This window comes from Chionomys nivalis, chromosome 3 (assembly GCF_950005125.1).
Source record: "Chionomys nivalis chromosome 3, mChiNiv1.1, whole genome shotgun sequence".
Taxonomy (NCBI): Eukaryota; Metazoa; Chordata; class Mammalia; order Rodentia; family Cricetidae; genus Chionomys; species Chionomys nivalis.
This window is the reverse complement of record NC_080088.1, coordinates 96,527,583-96,550,331: the sequence shown is the minus strand read 5'-3', so window position 1 is coordinate 96,550,331 and position 22,749 is coordinate 96,527,583. Positions and strand designations below refer to the sequence as shown.

The window sequence follows — 22,749 nt, the reverse complement described above, 5'->3', positions numbered from 1 at the left end:
AATCCTGTCAACTAGCTGTTCATTATTAGTCCATAAAGACTGTATCATTCCTAGGAGTGCCATAGTCTTCCTTAATGATAGAATATGGAGAAAACTGAAACCTAGTAACCAGTAAATTGAGGTATCCCCATAGTCATATAAGCCTCGCATGATATAAGCCATTGTATTAGTAAAGAAAGCAGTAAAAGTTGCATTGGAAATGAAAACTGCCATGTTACCTGTTATCCAGCAGGTGGCGCTGTTGCCAAGTCACGACTAGAAACAATGCAAAGGTGACAGAAACGGTCCTGTTACAGTGTCCCCCTTGGTATTTGTTAAAGACTGGGTAATATGAGTTGCTCAACAAAGTAAATGTAATTAAATCAATTCCATACAGGGAACCAGAAACCCAGAATCCAGGGGCAGAGAACAACAACCCAGAAGCCGCATATGCCGCCATGCAACGAAGAGTCACACCGAGGGGTTGCAGCATTTGGCAGCTGCTTGCGCTCTGACTCACACTGCATAGGCACTGTGCTGTGATAGGGATTTAAAAACCACTCAGGAAAGAGCAAACCAGGCAGGCAGAGACTGTCTGGGCCCATGGAGCCCGGGAGGCATGGAGTTTAAATCCATGTGGGTACTAGGTGTAGAAGTAACTCACAAAACAATCACACACCAGCTGGAATTATGGTTAATAAAAGGGTTATTTATTTAAGGGGAAAAACTTACAGATCACTGTCCTAGACAACAGCTCTCTGTGCGACCAAGAACAGAGTCTAATAGCCAGAAGCAGAGCCGGAAACAAGAGAGAGAGCACCTGCTCAGGGCTACCTCTGCTTTTTAAAGCAAAAGAGACCATGCCCAAGTGGGCTGGTATCTTAAAGGCTATTGGCTGAAGGAGCAGAAGGAGCACACATCGACCTCTACTCAAACCAAACAAAACAAATGCTGATAGCCCAGGTCTGTCTTCCTAGTTACTCAGGTGGCTGAGGCAGGATGACTTCAAGTTTAGGCCAACTTAGACAGCTGAGCAAGACCTTGTCTCAAAATGAAAAAAAAATATTGTGTGGTTTTGCTTTTGTATTGTGGTTTTTGCTTCTCTGTGTGTGTGTGTCTGTGTCTGTGTGTGTCTGCGTGCATGTGAGTGTGTGTCTGTGTGTAGGTTAGAGGACAACCTTGAGTGTCATTCCTCAGGAATCTTCCACCTTTTGTTTGAAATGGTGTTGAAAGAAGAATGGCGGGCTGTGTTCCTGGTGCCTGGCTAGCTTATCTCCAAAATAATTACGCAGAAACTGTGTTCATTTAAACACTGCCTGGCCCATTAGTTCCAGCCGCTTATTGGCTAATTCTTACATCTTGATTAACCCATTTCTAATAATCTGTGTAGCACCATAAGGTTGTGGCTTACCGGGAAGGATCCTAACCTACGTCTATCTCAGGCCAGAGCTTCATGGCGTCAGCATCACTCTGCTTTCTTTCTCCCAGCATTCTGTTCTGTTTACTCCACCCACCTAAGGACTGGCCTATCAAAAGGCCAAGGCACTTTCTTTATTTGGCCAATGAAAGTAACATATAGACAGAAGACCCTCCTACTCCATTTCCCCTTTTTCTGTTTAAACAAAAAAGAAAGGCTTTAACTTTAACATAGTAAAATTACATATTTTACAAAACAAAACAGTTATCAAGCAAGAATTACAGTTACAATATTTATATTTATTTTATCTTTTATCATAACTAAGAAAAACTATAACTATCCATTCTTCAACTCCATCAAAGACTCCAGAAGGATATAATATTACCTAAGTAAACAATAAATAAGCAACTTCTAAACTCTAGAAATGACAGAGACATCTTGCTGTCTGGACAGTCACCCAAAGTTCCTCTGTACCATTGGGGCATCCGTCTTCAGCCTACAGGCCCATAGTATCCAGCAGACATGTCCATGAAGGAGGAAATTTCAAAGACAGTTCGGTCACTTTCTGCTGTGTCCTGCAGAATGTCTCACAGACTCTTTCATGAATCAGGAACCCTGAAAGACCATCTCACCTTTAGGCAAGTTCAGCAGTCCTCTCTCAGAGGGTTCTTTGTGTCCAGTTCAGGCAACAGTCCAGGCAAGAGCAGTTTCTTGCCCAAATGGCTATCAAACTCCATAAAGAGCCTCTTTGGTGCCCATCTTCCTCTTGAAATAGATTGGTGCTGCCAGGAGCAGATATGTCTCATTGTCATGAAAAGTCCTAAGTTACTAAAACATTAAATGCCATATTCTGTAGTCTTTGAAAGATATGAAGAATGCCTAATTGAAATATATCTCTATATATCTAGAAAATCTAACATGACTATAAGCTTGACTATTATTGATGATTATCCAGTAACAACCTACATTTCCTAATTATACAGTACATTTTTAAATGAACTACATAATCGCAATACCTTAATCAATATCAGAAATACATGTACATATAACAAAATTTACCTTAAAATCCATATCAATGCCAATTATTCATATCTATATCATATCCCCCTTTAAATGTAAAAGAACATTTATAAACAGTATTTGGGAATATGGGCACAGTTATTTCTCTCCAAACTGCTTCGTGCTGTATGGGGGCGCTGTTATTCAGGTCTTTCATGGTATAACCTATGTGCTAGGTTCATCTCAGTCTGCAGTTGAATGAAATAATTTTCTGAAGGTGTTCACAGCAACCTTTCAGGAGGGCATGGTCTATGATACCATATTGTTCTAGAAGGAAGCCACAGTGTCTCGTCCTCTGTGAAAACAAAAGAAGAACCTCTTTTCAAAAGCATCGTACCCTTAGACCCAAATTCTGAAGTCATACCCTTATGAAATCAATTCTGGTTTAGCTTGGCAGCCCATATAATGAAATGTCTCTCTACTTAGCTCCTTTACAGTCAAAAAATTCAAAGAAAATACAATATACAGAATCCAAACTCTCTGTGAATTTTCCATTTTTACATGGCTTATTTTTCTTTATTTCTTTTAATCTATAACTATCTGTACTCTGTCTCTTTAAAGACTTTACCCTTTTTAGCACATTAACTTTATTCTCAATATTCTTTTTCTTCTCTCTCCCAAGCCTACATATGTCTAACACTATGACCCATTTAGAGGTTTTTTATTTCTGAATCTATCCTATTGCATTGCCTATAACTTTTTTACTGTCCAGGAACACTTCTTAAAATGTTAAGCACTTCTTAAAAACTTAAGTTGTGCCATATAGCGGTAATACAGTACTGATGGAGGTGGGTCTTTATCTATCTGTTGCTTTCATTGGTTAACTAATAAAGAAACTGCTTAGGCCCATTAGATAGGCCAACCCTTAGGTGGGTGGAGTAGACAGAACAGAATGTTGGGAGAAAGAAGCTGAGTGAGGAGTCGCCATGATTCTCCTACTCCAGACAGACGCAGGTTAAGATCTTCCCTGGTAAGCCAGCTCGTGGGGCTACACAGAATATTAGAAATGGGTTAGATCAATATGTAAGAGCTAGCCAATAAGAGGCTGGAGCTAATGGGCCAAGCAATGTTTAAAAGAATACAGTTTCCGTGTAATTATTTCGGGGCATAAGCTAGTCGTGCGGGCAGCCGGGTGGCGGAACACAGCCCCGCCGCTCTTATTACAACACAGTACCACCTGTTTCCTGCCCGGTCTAAACCTTAACTGTGCTGTTATTTTAATTACGACAGTTCCTGCCTGAGATCAGCACAGTTCAGCATGGTGGAGCCAGTTCCATTTGGTGCCCCTGAGCCGAGCACAGTTCCAGGCACACAGCAGTCCACATTGCCATCGAGCAAGCCGTAGCAATTTACTCACAAAACCCCATCCAAATTCTCTGTCTCCTGCAAGAGACAGAGGTCATGGTAGAAGCATAGCCCAGAAAGCCGGCGGTTTAAAACTGCGCAGCTTTTTTTTTCCTTCCAGGTAGGAGCCACACTCAGCACTTTAACTCTGAGAATGAGCTTTTTATCTCAGTTACAGACCACTGCGCAGCCTGGAAACATCTCTGTGTATGGCAGTGGGAATCTGCCATGCTCTCCTGCTTGCCTAAGCCTGGTCCCACAGTCTGCCCAGGCGGGAAGCACTGACCCATTGGCATGGTCTCAGAGTACTTTCTTCCCGATCCAGAGTGGGCACACAAACATCCAGGCCCACAAATGCTCCACAGCCGGAGATTGCACCCGTGGCAGGGCCCAGGAAGCTGTGTTTTAAAATGGCGCAGCTTTTTTCCTGCTGAGGCTGCTGAGTCAGGAAAATTTCTCTGCAGCACACCCTAGCAAACAGCAAAAAGCTGTGTTAAACTCTCTCTCTCTCTCTCTCTCTCTCTCTCTCTCTCTCTCTCTCTCTCTCCATTTTAAGCCCTCTCAGGTTTTTAAGTGGATTTAGTCCATCACATTGGAGCACCATTCTGTTGAAAGAGGAGTGGTGGGCTGTGTTCCCGGTGCCTGGCTAGCTTATCTCCAAAATAACTACGCAGAAACTGTGTTCATTTAAGAGGCCCATTAGTTCCAGCCTCTTATTGGCTAATTCTCACATCTTGATTAACCCATTTCTAATAATCTGTGTAGCACCACGAGGGGGTGGCTTGCCAGGAACGATCCTAACCTACGTCTATCTCGAGCTGGAGCTTCATGGCATCTGCCTCACTCTGCTTTCTTTCTCCCAGCATTCTGTTCTGTCTACTCCACCCACCTAAGGGCTGACCTATCAAAAGGCCAAGGCAGTTTCTTTATTTGACCAATGAAAGTAACATATAGATAGGAGACCCTCCTACTCCAAAATGGGGTCTCTCATTGGTCTGGAACTCTTCAAGTAGGCTGGGATAGCTGTCCAGTGAGTCTCAGGACCCACCTGTCTTCACTTCCCCTCCTTCCACCACTGGGATTACCACCGTATCTGGTCTGTTCCAGCAGGACGTCTTTTTGCTGTCTCCAAAGAAGCCCTAGAGCCCATGCTTGTTTTAGTTGGGGTTTTCAAAAGGAAAAGAACTGGCAAAATGAACATATACACACATACATATACATACATACACATAAAATATATATACACACATACATACACATGTACACATATACATACACCACATATACACACACATACACACATACATGTACACATAAGGATGTACATGCATGCACATACATATACAAACACATGCATATATACATGAAGGCATACATATACGTGCATATGCCCATAAATACACCTATAAATACACATGTATATGCATACACACATGCATATACATAAATACACATATATACACATATATACACATACATGTATATAATACATACACACATAATATACATACATATACATATAAATGTACATACATTCGTGTACATATGTACATACACATGCATACACCCATATATACACCCCTATAAATACATGTGCATGCCACATACATATACATACATATACATATATACACAAATAAAGCAAATCCCTTTTATATTTACATTCATGTACATAAGTAAAGGGGATTTATTTGGTTGACTTACAGGATGAGGCTGTCTTGTAATCATTCTGCAGTAAGCACTCTGACATCACTGAGAATAGAGGAGAGGAGATGTTCCCAGTGAGCCAAAGCCAGGACGGCTCTTGAAAGGGGTCAATCCCTAGTCCACTTTGTCTTCTCACATTATAGTCTAAAACCACACGGGGCAGGCAAGCGAGGTATTACAGTCGCACACGTGGCAGTCAGCAGGTTGTGAAGGGCAACGACCCGCTGTATTAGCCATTTCCCCAGGTCATTCTGTTCCCGGTAGCGAGCGAAGTCACGCTTGGCAAATAGGCAGGGCAAGCGGCGCTTTAAGCAAATCAGCAAATAAATCAATAAATCAGTATCTAATATTTGGTCCTTTCTGCCTAATTCTCCTTCAGTCTCTTAGAGAGACCTAGTAGTCATTCGGTTCACAGGGATAATAATAATAATACGGCACTGAAGGACGGTCTTCGGTCCACACTGGAATCCCAGGAAGTTGGCTCTGATGTTGAAGGATTCCCACAGCAACAGGGCTTCAGACTTGTCAGTGAAAGTGAGGGCAAGAACACATAATGCCATTTTCTTCTTCCGTGTCCTTTTCTGTGGGCTGCCAACACTCAAGACAGGTGGTGGCAGTGCACGCCTTTAATCCCAGCACTCAGGCAGGAGGATCTCTGTGAGTTCGAGGCCAGCCTGGTCTACAGAGTGAATTTCAAGACAACCAGGGCTACCCAGAGAAGCCTTGTCTTGAAGAAAACGACAACAGAAGATGGGTTACAACAATGTTCGATTGCTACTAACAAACAACAAAAACAGGATGACTCTTCTACATAGCCCAGACCGGGCTGGAGTCCCTGCTCCTCTGCCTCAGCCACTTAACATGTGAAGTAGTGAAACGTCTGAAGAGAGGCTGGAGGATAAGGTCAGAGGCCCCGACAAGAAAGCTAGTTACTTAACTATTTAGACACCTGAGCCTTAAAAACAAGCCAAGCTAAGCTGATGTGGTGTCATGGTCATTGTCAACTTGGCAGGGTCTAGAACCGGCGCAGAGACCAGCCTGTGGGCACGTCTGCGAGGCAGGGATTGCCCAGGGCAGGTTTGTTGAGGTGAATCATTTCCTGGGCTGGAGTCCTGAACCACATTAAAAGGCGAGCGCAAGCTAAGCAGCAGCATCCGTCTCTCTCTACGGCCTGACCAGTCACCTTGTGTTCCCACTGCCGTGCCTCCCCCGCCATGATGGAGTGTGCCCCCGGAAGTGTAAGTGGGAATAAACCCTCTCTCCCCTGAGTCGCTCCTTGTCACGTATTGGGTTGCAGCAATGAGAGAAGTGGACAAGACGCTGGGCTTGATAAATGTCGAACTCATGGTCGGGTGCCAGCTGTTGATTAGTGCTTTTCCTTGACCTTAAAAGTAAGACTACAGAGGTCACAAGGGCGGGCGAGCTGTCCCTGACCCCAGCAGCTGCAGCACTCAGGAGCAGGTCCTGCGCCTTGCCTAGGCAGCACAATAAAAGTGAGCCAGCCCCGGAATCGTGAGCACGGGAGAGCCGTCCCCACTACTCATCTGTCATGCAGCAGTGTGGGTGGGAGAGAGATGCCCCCAGCCCCTTGCCCCTTCCTACCTCCAACAGAGAAGTGAGCTGACCCTCTCCTGTACCAGTAGCAGCACTCGGGAAATAGGGCCCTGCTCCTCACCTGGGTAGCACTGTAGAGCTGACCCTGTTGGCCAAGGTGTGGGTGGGAGAGAACCGACCCTGGGGCTGTGGAAGCCTGGCCCTGTCCCTTGTTCACGCTACTAGCCAGGGGCAATGCTGGAGAGCGCCCCCTGGTGGTGAAGACAGACGAGAGCTGGCAGGCTGACCAACCCTGCAACTACCCAAACCCAGAGTGGTATGTTGACCCGCCCCAACAGCCACCCAATCTATGATCTGATGGAGCATGGAGCGGGTGGTGGGGTGGGGTCAGTCCTGTGGACTCAGGGCTGCAGGATCTCCATGATACAGGGCAGCAACAGGATGGCCAGGAAGAATCCCAATGAGCGTCCAGCGTCAATGGTGTAGCAGAGACCAGGGATCTCAAACCAGACCAAAGATTCTTTGCGGTGAGCGCCTGCGTGTAAAGATGTAAGGATAAAGGGTTTACTCTGTGGCTCACTGTGTCACATTGTAGCTGCCATGATAAGATTTTCCCATTCTCCCTTTTCCCCCCTTTTATTCTGTTAAATTTTGTTTTGTTTTAATCTTGGTGGGGGGATGGGTGAGATCAGGAGGCATGATGTGAAAGACACAAAAAATAAAAAGAAAGTTTTAAAAAAAAGGTAAGACTAAAGCCCGGCATGGTGGCACACGCCTTTGATCCAACATTCACCAGGTAGAGGCAGGTGGATCTCTGTGAGTTCAAGGACAGCCTGGTCTACAAAGTGAGCTCTAGGACAGCCAGAGCTACATAGTGAGATTCTGTCTCGGAAAACAAACAACAACAAAACAAGACTAATGTGTCTGGAGAGTCAACACAGTGGTTGAAAGTGTTTGCTTCTCTTACAGGGGACCAGAGTTCAGTTCCCAGGACCCACACTGGGTAGCTCACATCTGCCCGTAAGTCCAGTTCTAGGGGATCTGGCCCTCTTCTGGCCTACACACACAAATAATAATAAATAAATAATGCCAAAATAAACCTTTTTAAGAAAAAAAATAACAAAGCTAAGCCAGATGTAGTGCTCCAGGCCTGCACTCTCAGCACTTGGGAAACTGAGGCCGGAAAATTCTAAGTTCCAGGACTGCCTGAGCAATTTAGCCCATTTGGTCTCAAAAGACAAACAAACAAAAACACCAACCCCACCCCCAAGTCTATTACTTGCAACTCCAACAACCTGCAAAAGAGATCTCACCCTTGCCCGTTCATAGCGAGGGAGACAGCAATTGGGTGTCTGGTCTGGAAACCACAGTAAAACCTTGAGGAAAGCGATTGCTTGGAAGGCTCCCTAACAATTCCGAACTGCGCCTGAAGAGGGCACTGTAGCTCAAGAGCTAAGTTCGCCTCCCCCCAAATTCTTTTCAGGGCACATGAGCATAAACACACACACACACACCCCTAATAAATTCTCTCCAGCCCCTAACTCCTTCAATGTGCGTGTAATTTTTCCTGCAGTGCACTGTAGAAATAATCTCTTTTGAATATTGAGCTGAGCTTTCAGGCTGGATTCTAAAGGCCTTGTTTTGGAAACAATGAATGACAGCCACACAGGCTAATAGCCAGGACTGGGGTCCTGGTACAGTGTGTATCATCTTTGACGGGTTGTGCGGGTCTCTCCTGATGCATTACTTTAGGGAAGGAGTCCCAGGAACAATATGGAGTCACCTTCATCCCCTGGCTGTGGTACCTGTCACTCCTCAATCTGTTGACTCTCGGGGTCTCCCTGAGAGTCAGACCCTCAGAGTGACACCTCTCAGAATACGGAAGACACAGGTGGTTGGATTCACAAGGGGTCTGTATCCTGAAGTAGGTGACTAGTGCTAGGGACATATTGATCCACTAACCGGGGTTGGCGTTGCCACCGACCTCTAAATGGGAACCCCTACATACTGGCTGCTTCCTCAGTGGTATCCCCAGCTCACCTAGCACTTGTCCTGGCGGGTTGGCAGCTGCCCACTAAGAGACAGCCTTGAATGGAGCCTGCTTATTGACCAGCGTGGGCAGGCATTGTGGCCTCAAGCCCAGGAGGGTCAAGAGGTCAAACAGGCCATGCGAGGCAGCACGTAGGGCCCCACCCCCTCCACCTCTGGTTTCCCAGATCTGATGCTTTGCTACCAGGTTGGCGGCGGGGGGGGGGGGGGGGGGGGGGAGGTAGAGCCAGGAGAGCTGGGAGGGGGAGCACCCATGAAGATAGACAAGCCAAGAGTCATGTTGGTGATTTCAGCTGTTGCCAGTGGTATTTCAAAAAGACACAAAATTTCAAACCCCTTCCCGCCCATGAAAGCTAAGAATCAGTTGCATTCTGTCTTCATGGTTCCACCCCCTCTACTGTCCAGTGGGACGTGTGTCAGGGAAGACCCCATGAAACCTGGAGAATTCATGCCTTGCCCCCTAAATCTCCAGTCCCCGTATTCTTCGTAGGTGCCACAAGGATTGAACCCCAAAGCTTGTCCTGTGGGGTCACAGTTCCGGCAGGACACTGAGTTTAGATCTCTGTCCCTGAGTTATATGCTGGTTTCTGGGTGCTGAGGATATAGTCCAATTGGTAGAGTGCTTGCCTAGCATGCATGAAGCTCCCGCTTCCATCTCCAGCACCCCATAAATGGGGGGGTGCACACTTACAATCTCAGCACTTGGGAAACGGAAACAGGAAGATCGGGAGTCCAAAGTTATCCTTAGCTACACAGCGAGTTCCAGGCCAGCCTGGGCTATGTGAGACCCTCCTGTCTCAACAAAAACAAAACGGATAAATCCAAGATGGCTGTCTGAATCTCTCCTGCTCTGGGGCCTCAGGTTGGCCCGGTGACATCTTCAGACTTCACAATAAAGCTCTGAAAAGTTCTGGCTCCCCAAGATGTCACTGCGGATGCTGGAGTGTCCCGAGGACAAGCTGGTGAGGAGGTCACAACCCCTTTGAGGAGGGTTGGGAGTGGTGGAAAGTTGGCGTGACACAGGCAGTGACGGTGAGCGAGTTGGTGGACACATCACGGTAGCAGCAGCAGGTCACCTGTCCCCTCTCCTGCAGGCCTCCCCCGTGTACAACTTCAGTTTGCCCCTGAGGAAGTTGGAGTAGACTCGGAAGAGTTTGCAGAAATTCTCCACCATGAGCGTTCGGAGTGGAGCAGGTGGGGTGGCATCTGGAGGGGACATCGACTCCTTCTGTCGAGAGAAAATATGATGTCACTGCAGTGCTGAGGACCGCGGATGAAAATGTAACAAGAAGCCTGGCAGTGGTGGCGCACACCTTTAATCCCAGCACTCGGGAGGTAGAGGCAGGCGGATCTCTGTGAGTTTGAGGCCAGCCTGGTCTATGAGAGTTAGTTCCAGGACAGGCTCCAAAGCCACAGAAAAACCCTGTCTCGAAAACCAAAAAGAGAAAAAGAAAAAGAAAAGAAAAGAAAATGTAATCAGGGACAGAATGGAGGGGATGATGAAGAACGCCCTCAGTATTATTTGTGTGGGGGTATATGTATGTGTGTGCACAATGTGTGGGGGTGTATGTATGTGTGTGCACAATGTGTGGGGGTGTATGTATGCGCACGACGCATGAGGTGTAGAAGCAAGAGGTGTGTCTTCCTCAGTTACTCTGCATTGTCTGTTTCTATTTGCATGTTTGGATGTGTGCAGGAGCTCAGGGAGTCTGGGATCCAGCCTCAGATCCCCTAGAGCTGGATTTAAAGGCCTCTGAGAGCCACCTGATGTGGGGGGCTAGGAACTGAACTCTGCCAGAGCAGCAAGCACGCTTAATCGCCAAGCCATCTCTGCAGCCCTTCCACCTTAGTTTCTGAGACAGCATCTCTCATGAACCTGGAGCTCACCAACAGAGTTGGACGGCTAGTCAGTGAGCCCAGCAATCCCCGTGCTCCTATGCCCCAGCTCTGGGATTACATGTGTTTTTCACCTTACCTTGTTTTTGTTTTGTTTGTTTGTTTGTTTTTTAAACAGAAGTGATGGAGATTGAACTCAATTTCTCACATCTGTGCAGCAAGCATGCCACCCCCACCCCATCTCCCAGCCTGAGCTCTCAGTATTCCTTGTTTTAGATTTGTTATTACATGAATTCGTTCATGTACGCATACGCACTACAGCATGTAGGTGGAGGTGAGAGACCAAGCTTGAGAGAACCAGTTCTCTTCTCCCAGGGTGGCTTCCGGGGATTTTGAACTCAGGGCATCAGGCTTGGCAGCAGGTACCTTTATCCATTGAGCTATCTTACAGGCTCAGCCCTCAGCTGAGTCCACACCCACTCCTACTCACCTGGGCTCCCAGCACCCGGAGCAGGGAAGTGAGACTGCGCAGGCCACTGATGGCTTTGTCTATGTGCAGCTGAAGCATCCCTGATGGCTGGGAGGAGTTGGCCAGCAGGGCCTGGCCACGCAGGATGGCTTCTGAGAGCAGGGACAGGCCTTGCCAAACTTCTACTGCCTGTTCACCCACCTAGAGGGGGCAAAAGACTTAGAAAGGGCCAGCCAGTGTCTCGCTGGCTATCAGACACCCTAGCGGCTAGGTAGAAGGGTGTAAACAAGCAGAAAGGTTTGTTGAATGGATGCTAACATATCCCATCAGGCATTGTCTTTATCATTCTTTCTCCCACACTATCGGGGTGTCAGACTGAGACCCACCCACCTCTAGGAAGGGGGAAAAAATAGAACTCACCTCCATCCTTTTCCAAGCATTGAAGTTGACTTTGGTGTCTGGGACTGTAATGTTCTCACTCAGTCTGGGACCTTCTGCACAGCCCATCTGAAAGACACAGCACCAAGTCAAGGCCCCCAAAAAGCCTGCGGATACTCTCTGTCTTTGAGCGCTACTGGGCATGCTTTGGGGGCCACCAACTTTAGCATTCTTCCCTATTTTACACAGAGTTTCGTGTCAAGAGTTTCAAATTTGAGGCTAGCCTCAGCTTATGTAGCAGAGGCTCGCCTTGAATTTCTGATCCTTGTACTCCACCTCCCAAATACTAGAGATGTAGGTGAATGGAAACCATGGTTACTTGTACACTAAGCCAGCACTGTACCAAACTGGGCCACACATCTCCGTCCAGCTTTATCATTCTTGGGGGGGTAGGGGGTGGGAGAGGTTTGGGACTAAACATCTCATCTTGACCCTAAAGGCAGCGCTAAGAAAGAACCTAAATTCCTAGACCCTTAAGAACCAGTTTCTTTTGTGGGGCCGGGAAGCTTACCGTGACATTCTCGGCCTCTCTGGCCTCCAAGATGTACCTCTCCAGAACGCGACTGTCGCAGATGAGGCGAGGGGGAGCACAGCGGACTGGGAGGCCCAGAGGAAGCAGTAGCAAGGACAGCAAAAGCAGCAGGGTGGGACGTTCTAGAAGAAAGGCAGGCTGAGAGTGAGGCAGGGAGGGGAGGGGGCGGTGGTCCTGCAGAGGCTGGTATGCTCAGCGAGTCTTTGCTGACCCCGACCTTGCAATTGCTTAGGCTCTCTCTGCCTGAGTGGCCTTCATTCTGCCCCTTGGCGCTGCACACCCCACCCCCCAAGCGACCGGCATCCACTTCTCGGTCAAACTTCACTGTGGGTGCGCGCCAGAGGCTGGCAGATCCTGAGAAGCTGGGACTCCTGGACGCAGGTAATTCTTTGAGCAGCTTCTCACCCACAGAGCAGCGCCTCAGCTCCCTAAAATCCTAAACTTTGTCCCTGCTCTGGATCTCCCCCTTTTTGTCATTCACGAGGGGGCTCCCCAAACCTCTGCGTGCACGTGGAGGAGGCTGCCCCACCCCCTCTCTCTTCCTTGATCCTTGGCTAGTCGCTGGTCCTTGAACACGGCCACTTCCTGGCCAATAGCTTCAGATGTAAATCCTTGCTCAAACAGGAGCCCCGGAGGTCACAGGTTCTTAGCCTGTGAGTACTCACCGGGCACCCCCATCTCCGCGCCTGGCTGCCGGGGCCCCTTAGCGACCCGGGGCTGGGCCAGTGTCCACGCTGCTAGTCTTCATCCTTGGAAGATCTGTGGGACCAGGTCACCCCACTAGCCTGGAAGAAGGTGGTCACCGTTCAGGGAGTGCGGGCAGAGTGGGGACGCGGTGGCTCTGGCCAAGGGTCTGTTCGGGAACACAGCTAGAAGCAGCCACCGGCCAGGCTTGGTCCGGGGACACTGTGGCTCCGGCCGGGGGTCGGGGATGTTATCAGCATGTGTGCGTGCGCGGGTGGGGGTGGGGGTGAGGCAGTGTGTGCGTGAGGGGTCGCCAGGGGTGGGGGCCACCTGGGGTCAGAGCAAGGGGCAGGACGCCTGGGTCTGGTGCTTGCTGGGGTGGAGCGGGTTGTTCCAGGCACGCACGCTGTCAGGGGGGTCTTCCTTGAGGGGGAGTGGACAGATTCCGATTTCCAGGAGGGGAGCCCAGTGGGGTGCACGTCTGTGAGATGCGCGGGAAGCCTAGACTGAGGTGAGGAGCTGATCTATGAATTGCTGGGCACCAAATCACCTCCTCTGGGGGGCGTCCTTATCCCAGGACAGAGACTTAGATCAGAAATGCCTAGGGGCTGGAGTCTGGAAGTAGCCCAAGTGCTTTTGCTCCTTACAGTCTCACAACTTGCTCTAAAAGCCAGAGTTGTCCCTGTTGAGGAACCAGATGCAAGTAAGTAAGGACTGTGGGGTTCCTCCCCTCACCCCTTCTCATTTTCTAGGACCCTAAAAACCCAGAAAGGTAACTTTCAGATCAGAAAGCCTGTGGCACATTGCTGAGGACATATGGACACGTTGATATGGGGTTCTTGCTTTTGTTTTTGCAGTGCTGGAACCCCAGGCTTTCTGTACGTTTGCAAATACTCAATAACTGAGCTCCCACGCCCTTACTGAGGGATTCTAGGCAAGCACTCTGCTGTTGAGCCACACCCCCAGCCTCACTGGGGGCGTCTTGGCAGGCATTCCACTGCTGAGTTACACCCCTATATCCCCTCACTGGGGGAGTCTTGGCAGGCACTCTACAGCTGAGCCACACCCCCAGCCCCTCACTGGGGAAGTCTAAGCAGGTGCTCTACCACTGAATCACAGTCCAGCCCCTCACTGGGGGATTCTAGGCAGGGTCTCTACCACTGAGTCACACCCCAACCCCTCACTGGGGGATTCTAGGCAGGTGCTCTACCACTGAGTCACACCCCAGCCCCTCACTGGGGGATTCTAGGCAGGGGCTCTACCACTGAGTCACACCCCAGCCCCTCACTGGGGGATTCTAGGCAGGGGCTCTACCACTGAGTCATGCTTCCATCCACACACTGAGACCTTCTATGCAATTGCTCTACAGAGAAGTCAGGTCCCCAGAACTAATGTCTGCTTTGTGCAAGACTCTTATTCGTTTTGTAGGCTAAAAAAGCTACGTTAACATACTGGAGAGATGGCTCAGTGGTTAAGAGCTCGTGTTTCTTTGCCGAGGATCCAGGTTCTATTCCCAGCATCCTTATGGTATTTCTTAGTCATCCATAACCCCAGTTCCAAGGAACCGGATGCCCTCTTCTGGCCTCTGTGGGCACCAGGCATACATGAGCCCTACATACACATGTGCAGGCAAAGCGCGCTCACATAAAACAAAGCCTATAAATCTCACTTTTAGAGTGTAAAGATAAGAGAAATGTTTTTGGAATATGGAATGCTGACTGGGAAGGGACCTAAGGACCAAGTCATGAATGCCTGCCCTGGTGACATTCTGGTGGGGAGGGACCAACAATGGCGTTAGATGGATTGAGACCAAGTAGAGGAGGCTGGAGAGATAACCAGCGTTAGGTTAACAACACTTGCTGCTGTTGCAGAGGACCCAGGTTCAGTTGCTAGCAGCCTCGTGGCAACTAATAACTATGTGTCTCTCCAGACCTAAGGAATCTGATGCCCTCTTCTGGACTCCACAGATCCTGTCCACACATGGTGCGCAGACACATAGGTAAAGTATCCAAACATACAATCAAAGCAAGTAAACTTTAATATATTATATAATATACACACATGTATGATATATGTGTGTGTATATATATATGTATATATATATACATATATATGAATGAATAAGGGGAGGGAGTCGCGTAAATGACTTAGTAATAGCTTGCTTCATATACACAAGGACCTGATTTAGATTTCCCAGCTCCCGCATTAAAAACTGGACACGGTGGCCTGTGATTGTAATCCTAGGTCTAGGGAGGTGGAGACAGGAGGATCCCTGGAGCTCACTGGACAGCTAATCATCAGGCCCCAGGTTCACTGAGATACTGTCTTAAAAACTAAGGCGGAGGGCCAGGGAGGCGATGGTTCAGGGGGCGAAGGTGCCTGCCACCAAGTCTGGTGACCTGAGTTTGATCCCTGAAACCCGCATCCCGGAAGTAGAGGATCAGCCGCTTCAAGTCGTCCTCTGACCTCCACATATACGCCCTGTGGCGATCAGACATAGAGATGCACACACAGTTAATTAATGTAATAAAAATTAAGTGGAGAAGCAACTGAGGAGGACATCGCAGAGTCAACCTGTAGCCGCCACACTTACACCAGCACGCGCGCACATACGCGCGCACGCATGCGCGCACGCACCCCTAAGGAGGAGAGACTCAGAAAGTGCACCAGGAAATTGCAGTTGTCTGTAAGCAGGCAGGGTTGCCAGGCTGTCAGTGTAACAAGCTGGGTGGGGAGTGGGGAGAAGGCAGCCATGGGGTTTGGCTGGGGAGAGCGTGATCAAAACACGGGGTAGAAAGATGAAGACGCAGGCAGGAGGCAGCTCGTTTGAGATGGTGGCAAGTCACGTGAACCTTATTCTTCTGTGAACTGTCTCCCCGATTGGGCCTTCTCAGAGTCTCTTCCTGAACCTGCCATCCAGGCTCAGCTCTACTCCCCAACTGTGGTCCAGCTGGGAGACATGCACACGGACACACGTCCACACACGTCCGCATGGGAGCTCTGTCCCGACCACCGCACCCCTCCCAACAGGCTGCTCTTTCCAGGGCCCCTGACTCCTGCGTCACTGCTCTGACCTATCCTCCAGAAGAGAGAGAGAGCCAGGGGCCGTTGGGGGCAGGGGTTTAACATGGCCTGACATGGCCTGAGTCTCAGAAGGAGGAGTCTTTTGGGCTGTAGGACCTGTTCCTTCTCTCTCAGTGACTTTGCCGAGAATCCTAGGAGAGGGGGCCAGGCCACCAGCTTCTATATGCTGGAACCAGCAGGATGGTGTGGCCTGTCCCCCGGGGTTTTGGAGAGAGGGCTACCATTATATCTGTGGGGAAACTGAGAGAACAAGTCAGTCTATGACGCCCCCGATTCTAATACCACTCGATACCCCTGGGTGTTGAGGGGCTTTGGGGACCCAGCATCCGCTCAGACGCACTGGTATACTGCCAGACACAGTCAGTGCATCTGATGGCAAGTGACTCTGAGGGACAGGAAAGAAAACACGAGGCTATTAGTCAAGTGTGTGGGCACATGCCTACAATCCTAGCACTGGAGAAGAAGAGGCAGGAGGACCACCGCGAGTTCAAGGCAGTTGGGTTACAAAGCACGTTCCAGTCAGGGCTCCATTGCAAGATCTGCCGCCAAACAAAAAAATAAAGAAGCTGGGGTATAGCGGTGCGCTCCTGATCGCCTCACGGATCAGGAGTTCAAGGCCATCTTTTGATACAAAGTAAATTGGAGGCTAGCCTGGGCTACATGAGACCCTGTCTCAAAAAGAGGAAAAGGTAAAAGAAGGTAAAACAAAATTCTATATAGCGCCCCCAAGGTCCATCATCCTGCCTTTCAGTGTGCCCCCAGCTTGCTTACATTCCACTGGCATAGTTCGTCAGTGTCCACGCATACCACAGAGAATCCCACAGTCCCTTCTACTCCCTTCCTACCTACTTATTCCATTAATTCTCCCATTGAATAGTCTCGTTCATGGCGCAACCCTGAGCAAGGATGTTTTTTCTTTCTTTCTTTCTTTCTTTCTTTCTTTCTTTCTTTCTTTCTTTTTTTCTTTCTTTTATTTATTTATTGGTTGTTGTTGTTGCTCTTTGAGTCAGGTCTCATATATCCCAGGCTGGCCCCATACTCCTTCTGTAGCCAAGTTTGACCTTGAAGCCACGTTCCTCCTGCCTTCGCCTCCTGAGTACTAACTAGCACTATAATGATGCACCATTGCATCTGGTTTATGCGATGCCAAAGATCAGACCCAGGGCTCTGTGCGTGCTAGGCAAGCTCTCCATCAGCTGAGTTGCATCCCCTGATGTGAGCAGGAACCTCCGCCCCCGAAGCTAGTCACACTGTCCTTCCTAGTCAGCTCACGTACCTAGTCCGTGTGTGTGTCCACGGGCATGCTCACGTGTACCACAGCATAGGCGTGGAGGTCAGAGGACAACTTATGAGGGTTGGATTTCTCCTTCCACCTTGTAGGACCCGGGGATTGAACTCGGGTCATTGGGCTTGGCAGCAAACCCCCTTACCAGCTGAGCCATCTCGCCAGCCCCACACCGTGACCTTCCCTCATAGGAACTTGGTTAGCCAATTTGCGGGACCTTGCTGCTTCTGCCTGCCTTGCCCTCCCCACTGTGTCCCTCTTCAGACCCCACACCCAACGCGTCTCCTCCTCACAGCCTTTCCCCACACCCAGGCAGGACGTTGTCATCACTTATGTACGTGTGTTAGTTTTTGCCGTATCAGGGCCACTGTGTGCATCCAAGTTTGGTCCTGCACAACTGCAGGAGTTATCTAGTCATGAAATGTCGGTGCTGGGAGTGAAGTCCTGTCTCCCTGTGCATTGCCTGGAACACTGAGAAGAGAGCCAAGGATGGACAATGGGAGGTCTCATGGCGTCTCTGCTGCCAGGCTCCCAGCATGGTTCCTGCCCACACTCACCTCTTAGCTGTTGTTCTTTCTTTGTTTCTAGACAGGGTTTCTCTGTAGCTTTGGAGTCTGTCCTGGAACTCACTCTATAGACAAGGCTGGCCTCGAACTCACAGAGTTGACCTGCCTCTGCCTCCCGAGCGCTGGGATTAAAGGTGTGCGCCACCACTGCCTGGCTTGTGGGTTGTTTTCTATGGTCTCTCCATGCCAGGCTCCTTGGACTGAGATGGTGGGAGATCTAGAGAGGAGACTACCCCTAGCTGCCCTTGTTCCTTGGGATCTTGGTTTTGAGGAGTCGCTATTGCTATCAGAGCTGAGCTCTAAAGAAACAGCAGGAATGAGCCCCATTGTGGGACAGGAAACCTCTACCTTCTGGATCCCCCCAAAAGCAAATTTACAACCCTTCTCTGAGCTCTTGCAAACCAGAGGCAGCACGGAGCCCCCAGCTGCCTGGAGTACGACTAAGGAAGGGGGCGGGGGACTCACGGCTTCCAAGCTGTGGCTTCTGGGCTTGGGAGTCCAGCCAAAGGCCTAGGAGACCTTCTGTGCTGGAAAGTGAGTTGGCTGGGCGGGGAGGGGGCTGGGAGGGTGTTATGGACGGAGACTCTTGGCCTTGGGGGAACTGAGAGGAAATAAGAATGCTGGAAAAGGGATTTCTGTCAGTTAACGGTCCCGGGGTCGAGGCTACATCTGTAATTGCACCTATTTGGGAGGCCAAAGCAAGAGAATCATGAGTTCTAGGCCAGCCTGGACTATACCTTATCTCAAAAAAAAGGGGGGGGGCTGGGGAGAGGCCTCACTTGGTAAAGTGCTTGCTGCACAGATATGAGGTTCTGAGTTTGAGCCCCAGCGTCTGAAAACCTAGGTGCGGTAGCATGGCCTTGCGGTTCCAGTGTTAGGAAGCTAGAAACAGGCAGACTGCTGGAGCTCACTGGCCAGCTAGCCTAACCTAGGTCCCAGGTCCCAGTGACATACTCTATCCAAACACACAGGGGACAGTTCCTGAGGAACGACACCTGAGGTTGACCTCTGTCCTCCATGTATATGTGCACATCCCCCCTACAGAAAAAAGTGGGGGGTGGGGAGGGGAAGTTCAGGCATACTAGCCTAGGCTACATGAGGCCCTGTCTTTGGGGTAGGAGAAGAAAGAAATTAAATCTGTTTTCCTTCCTATTAGATGTCACACGATCAAGTTTATAAGTCTTTCCGCAGACGTGGTGCCTGATACACTTACCTACAACAAGCAGATGTTCAGTAAATGTCACAGGTGATAAACAGGTGTCAGTGGCTGGCCAGATGGGCCAGTGAGGAGACGTGCTTGTCACCAAGCCTGACAACCTGAGTTTGATTCCCCAACCCCCAGGACCAACATGATGGAGGGGGAGAACGGACTTCCCCAAACAGATACATTTTAGAAATAAAGTCGTTTAAAAATACATGTTTATCTCTGCCAGATAGTTTTTTTTCTTTTCAAAATTTTGAGACAGGGTCTCTAAATTGCTCAAGCTGTCCTGTAATTTAGTACATAGCCCAGGCTAGCCTTGAACTTGTAACAGTCCTCCTGCCTCAGACTCCTGAGTATCTGGGATTGCCAGCATGAGCCATGAAACCTGGCTTGGGGATCTGTCTCTGCAGGAAGAAACCATTCTGTGCTCGCTGTGAGTTCTGTAACTGTTCAGTAAAAGGAGGAGGAAGGGTGCTGTGCTGGGACACACTTCCTACTCCCGGCCTACCCTGACAGGAGTTGCTCAGTAGAAAACAGAAGTGGAGCTGGCTACTCTGAAGGCGAAGGACACCAGTCCCCAGGCTTTCCAGCCTCGTACTCCACCTCATAGCTCTACCTGCTATGGTCTCCCCCTCCATCCCCTCCTCCAGCCAAGTTTTCTAACAGCAAACCTCCCAGGGGCTGGTCTTCTTTCGGTAGCATCCCTGAAGGCTACGACTGCGGACAATGACCCAGGGAAGCCCCAACTGCGAGCGCTGGGGAAACGTGGAGAAGAAACAACAAACAGAGGCTGTGTGCGAGGGAGCTGCCAAGACAAACCAAACGAACGCAGGAAGGATGCGAAAGGGCTGCCTGCCACCAGCCCGGCTGGGCTCTGGCCAGGGGAGCAGAGTCAAGAACACATACGTGCAGGGAGACACATCGGCAGCCCAGCTTCCTGGGGCTCCATCTGCTCCCAGGAGGTTCCAAGGCAAGGAAACCTTGATGATGGGGTTGATGGAGGGCTACTCAAGCCTACAATCTTAGCACTTAGGAAGCGAAGGCAAGGGGATCGAGGCCAGTCAGCCTTTGAGACAGAAACCATGTCTCGAAGGAACAAGAAAAGAGATGGCAAGACGGCCCAGTAGTTAGGTTTCAAACCTAAGCTTGGTTGGCATCATTCACATCAGGTGGCGCACGACCACCTATGACTCCAGTTTCCTGGGGGTTGTAATACCTCTGGCCTCTGAGGGCACCTGAATATATCTACATACTTACCTGAATATACACAGAGACACATATGTATAATTAAAAATAAAATAATATCAACCCGTGTGGTAGGGCACACCTTTAATCCCAGCACTCAGGAGGCAGAGGCAGGCACATCTCTGAGTTCAAGGCCAGCCTGGTCTACAGAGCCAGTTCCAGAACAACCCGAGTTACAAAGAGAAGCCCTGTCTCAAACCTTTGCCCAGTCAGTGAAGTGCTTACTGCCCAAGTGTGGGGAACTGAGTTCTACCGTGTGTGTGTGTGTGTGTGTGTGTGTGTGTGTGTTATCCCAGTGCCAGCTAATGCCAACATAGGCAAGAGAGTTCCAGGTAAAAGTGAAGCAAAGTGGCCAGGAGTGTTGTTACAGGCCAGCACTTGGGAGGAAGAGGCGCAGCTCTGTGAGTTCAAGGTCAGCCTGATCTATAAAGAGAATTCAAGGCAGGCAGAGCTAGTGAGACCTTGTCTCAGACAGAAACAAAGGAGGAATGAGAGAGAGAGAAAGGTGGGTGAACGGGGTCCTGTAAATAACTCCCTCTGGCCTTCACGTGCTCCCTCACATACGTGAGCAGATACAGGCACAGACACCACCAGGAACAACAAAGAACAACAAAAAGCCAGGTTGATGGAGGGGAGTGCCACCGTATGTCACCAGCCTTGTCTCCCTAGTCTCCACAGCCACTCTGTGTCCCTCCTAACCCACAATGCACCCTGCCGGTTCATAAGTCCCTCCCCTGACACCTCTGCCCATGTGACCCTCTTTCCTTTTTTCTGCCCGCCAAACTCCTATTCACCCTGCAGTACCTGAGTCAAAGGTTAAGGCGTTTTGGACCCCACAAAGAACTTAATCTTTCCTCTCCCGCAATTATGTATCACAGCAGCCATCACCACTTAACCTTCCCAGCTACAGGGTGAGCTGTGTCATATGCAGAAGCCATGGGAAAGGATCTTGGCCAACTAGGACCTAATTCAGAGCCACACCAAGTTACCCCCATGATAATTGGAATAAAATTCAGTTCCTGATTCATAGGGACTGTTAAACTCTTGTGATCTCAACAACAGTAGACAATACAACATATAGCCTGGACTGCATGGTGAGTTTCAGGCCAGCCTGAGTTACATATCTCTACCTGTATATAGTAGTCCTTGGCATCTGAGGGGAATGAATATGGGGACCACCCCCTGAGAATACCAAATACGGGCTACTCAAGTCAATGTTATAAAACTGTACAAGTAGTGGCATGGACCTGAAGTCCCAGAACTCAAGACGCCAAGGCAGGAGGATGTTGATGTGAAGTCAGCCTGGACCACACAGAAAATCTCAATTAAAAACAAACAAACAAACAAACAAACAAACAAATAAATGCAGGTGTGGTGATATAAACCCGTAACCCTAGCACTGGGGAGGCAGAGGTGTGAGGAAGGCCCACAAGTATGGGGTTGACCTGAGCTATATAGTCAGTTCCAGGACACCCAGGACTATATAACAGGAACTTAATTCAAGCAAACAAGCAGGCCGAGAAGATGGTGCAGTAATACATCGCTCCTCATGTGAGCATGGGGACCAGAGTTTAGAGCCTGGGAACTCACGTAAACTCCAGGCAGGTGTAGTTGTGTCCTTGCAATCCCAGCCCTCTGGAGGCAGACACAGGGCTGTCTAGGGCAAGCTGGCTCTCCGTACCAGCTGCAATTAGCAAGCTCTGGGGTCATCGAGAGGCAAAGCCCTAAGAAGAAATGTGGAGAGCAAGTAAGGGGATGCCCAGTGTCAGCCTCAGGGCTCCACACGGACACATACGTTCACACATTTGTGCCTGCATACATTCAAATTGCATACCCATTGCACACACACACACATACGCGCACACACACGTGCCAGCCCCTGCACTGTAAATATATATATATATATACACATATATATATATATGTATATATGAGCCCACATGGGGAGCTCCTGGAACCTGTGGCCACTCTCTCATCTCTAGATTTTTTTAAAATACAGAATTTTATATAAACAGTAGATATGATGCATTGCTTAGGGGATGAAGCTAAGGAAACAACACTTGGGTATGTTTGTAGACAGTCTCTCTACGTAGTGATGGCTAGTCTGGAACGCTATGTAGACCAGGCTGGGCTCCAGCTCACAGAGATCTGCCCGCTTCTGCCTCCTGAGTACAGGGATTAGGAGTCTAGATCACCTTAACTGGAAGATTTATTTCTTTTTGGAGGTTCATTTTATTTTTAATTACATGATGTCTGTGTGAAGGTCCGTGCAAACTCCGATGGAGGTTTGCAGAGGA

General features: G+C 49.2%; 1 protein-coding gene across 2 annotated transcripts; it reads right to left on the bottom strand.

Annotated features, from left to right (window-relative positions):
- Positions 1-10,181: 10,181 nt before the first annotated feature.
- Positions 10,182-13,062, bottom strand: Epo (erythropoietin). Of its 2 annotated transcripts, none has more exons than XM_057766183.1 (5): positions 13,050-13,062; positions 12,364-12,506; positions 11,835-11,921; positions 11,436-11,615; positions 10,182-10,337 (listed from the first exon to the last, which is right to left on the bottom strand). In XM_057766183.1, the coding sequence occupies exons 1-5, from the start codon at positions 13,060-13,062 to the stop codon at positions 10,182-10,184; spliced, it is 579 nt and encodes a 192-aa protein (XP_057622166.1). The 2 variants fall into 2 exon arrangements, with proteins under 2 accessions (XP_057622166.1, XP_057622167.1); XM_057766184.1 differs by having other exon boundaries at positions 10,182-10,334.
- Between the last annotated feature and the right edge of the window lie 9,687 nt (positions 13,063-22,749).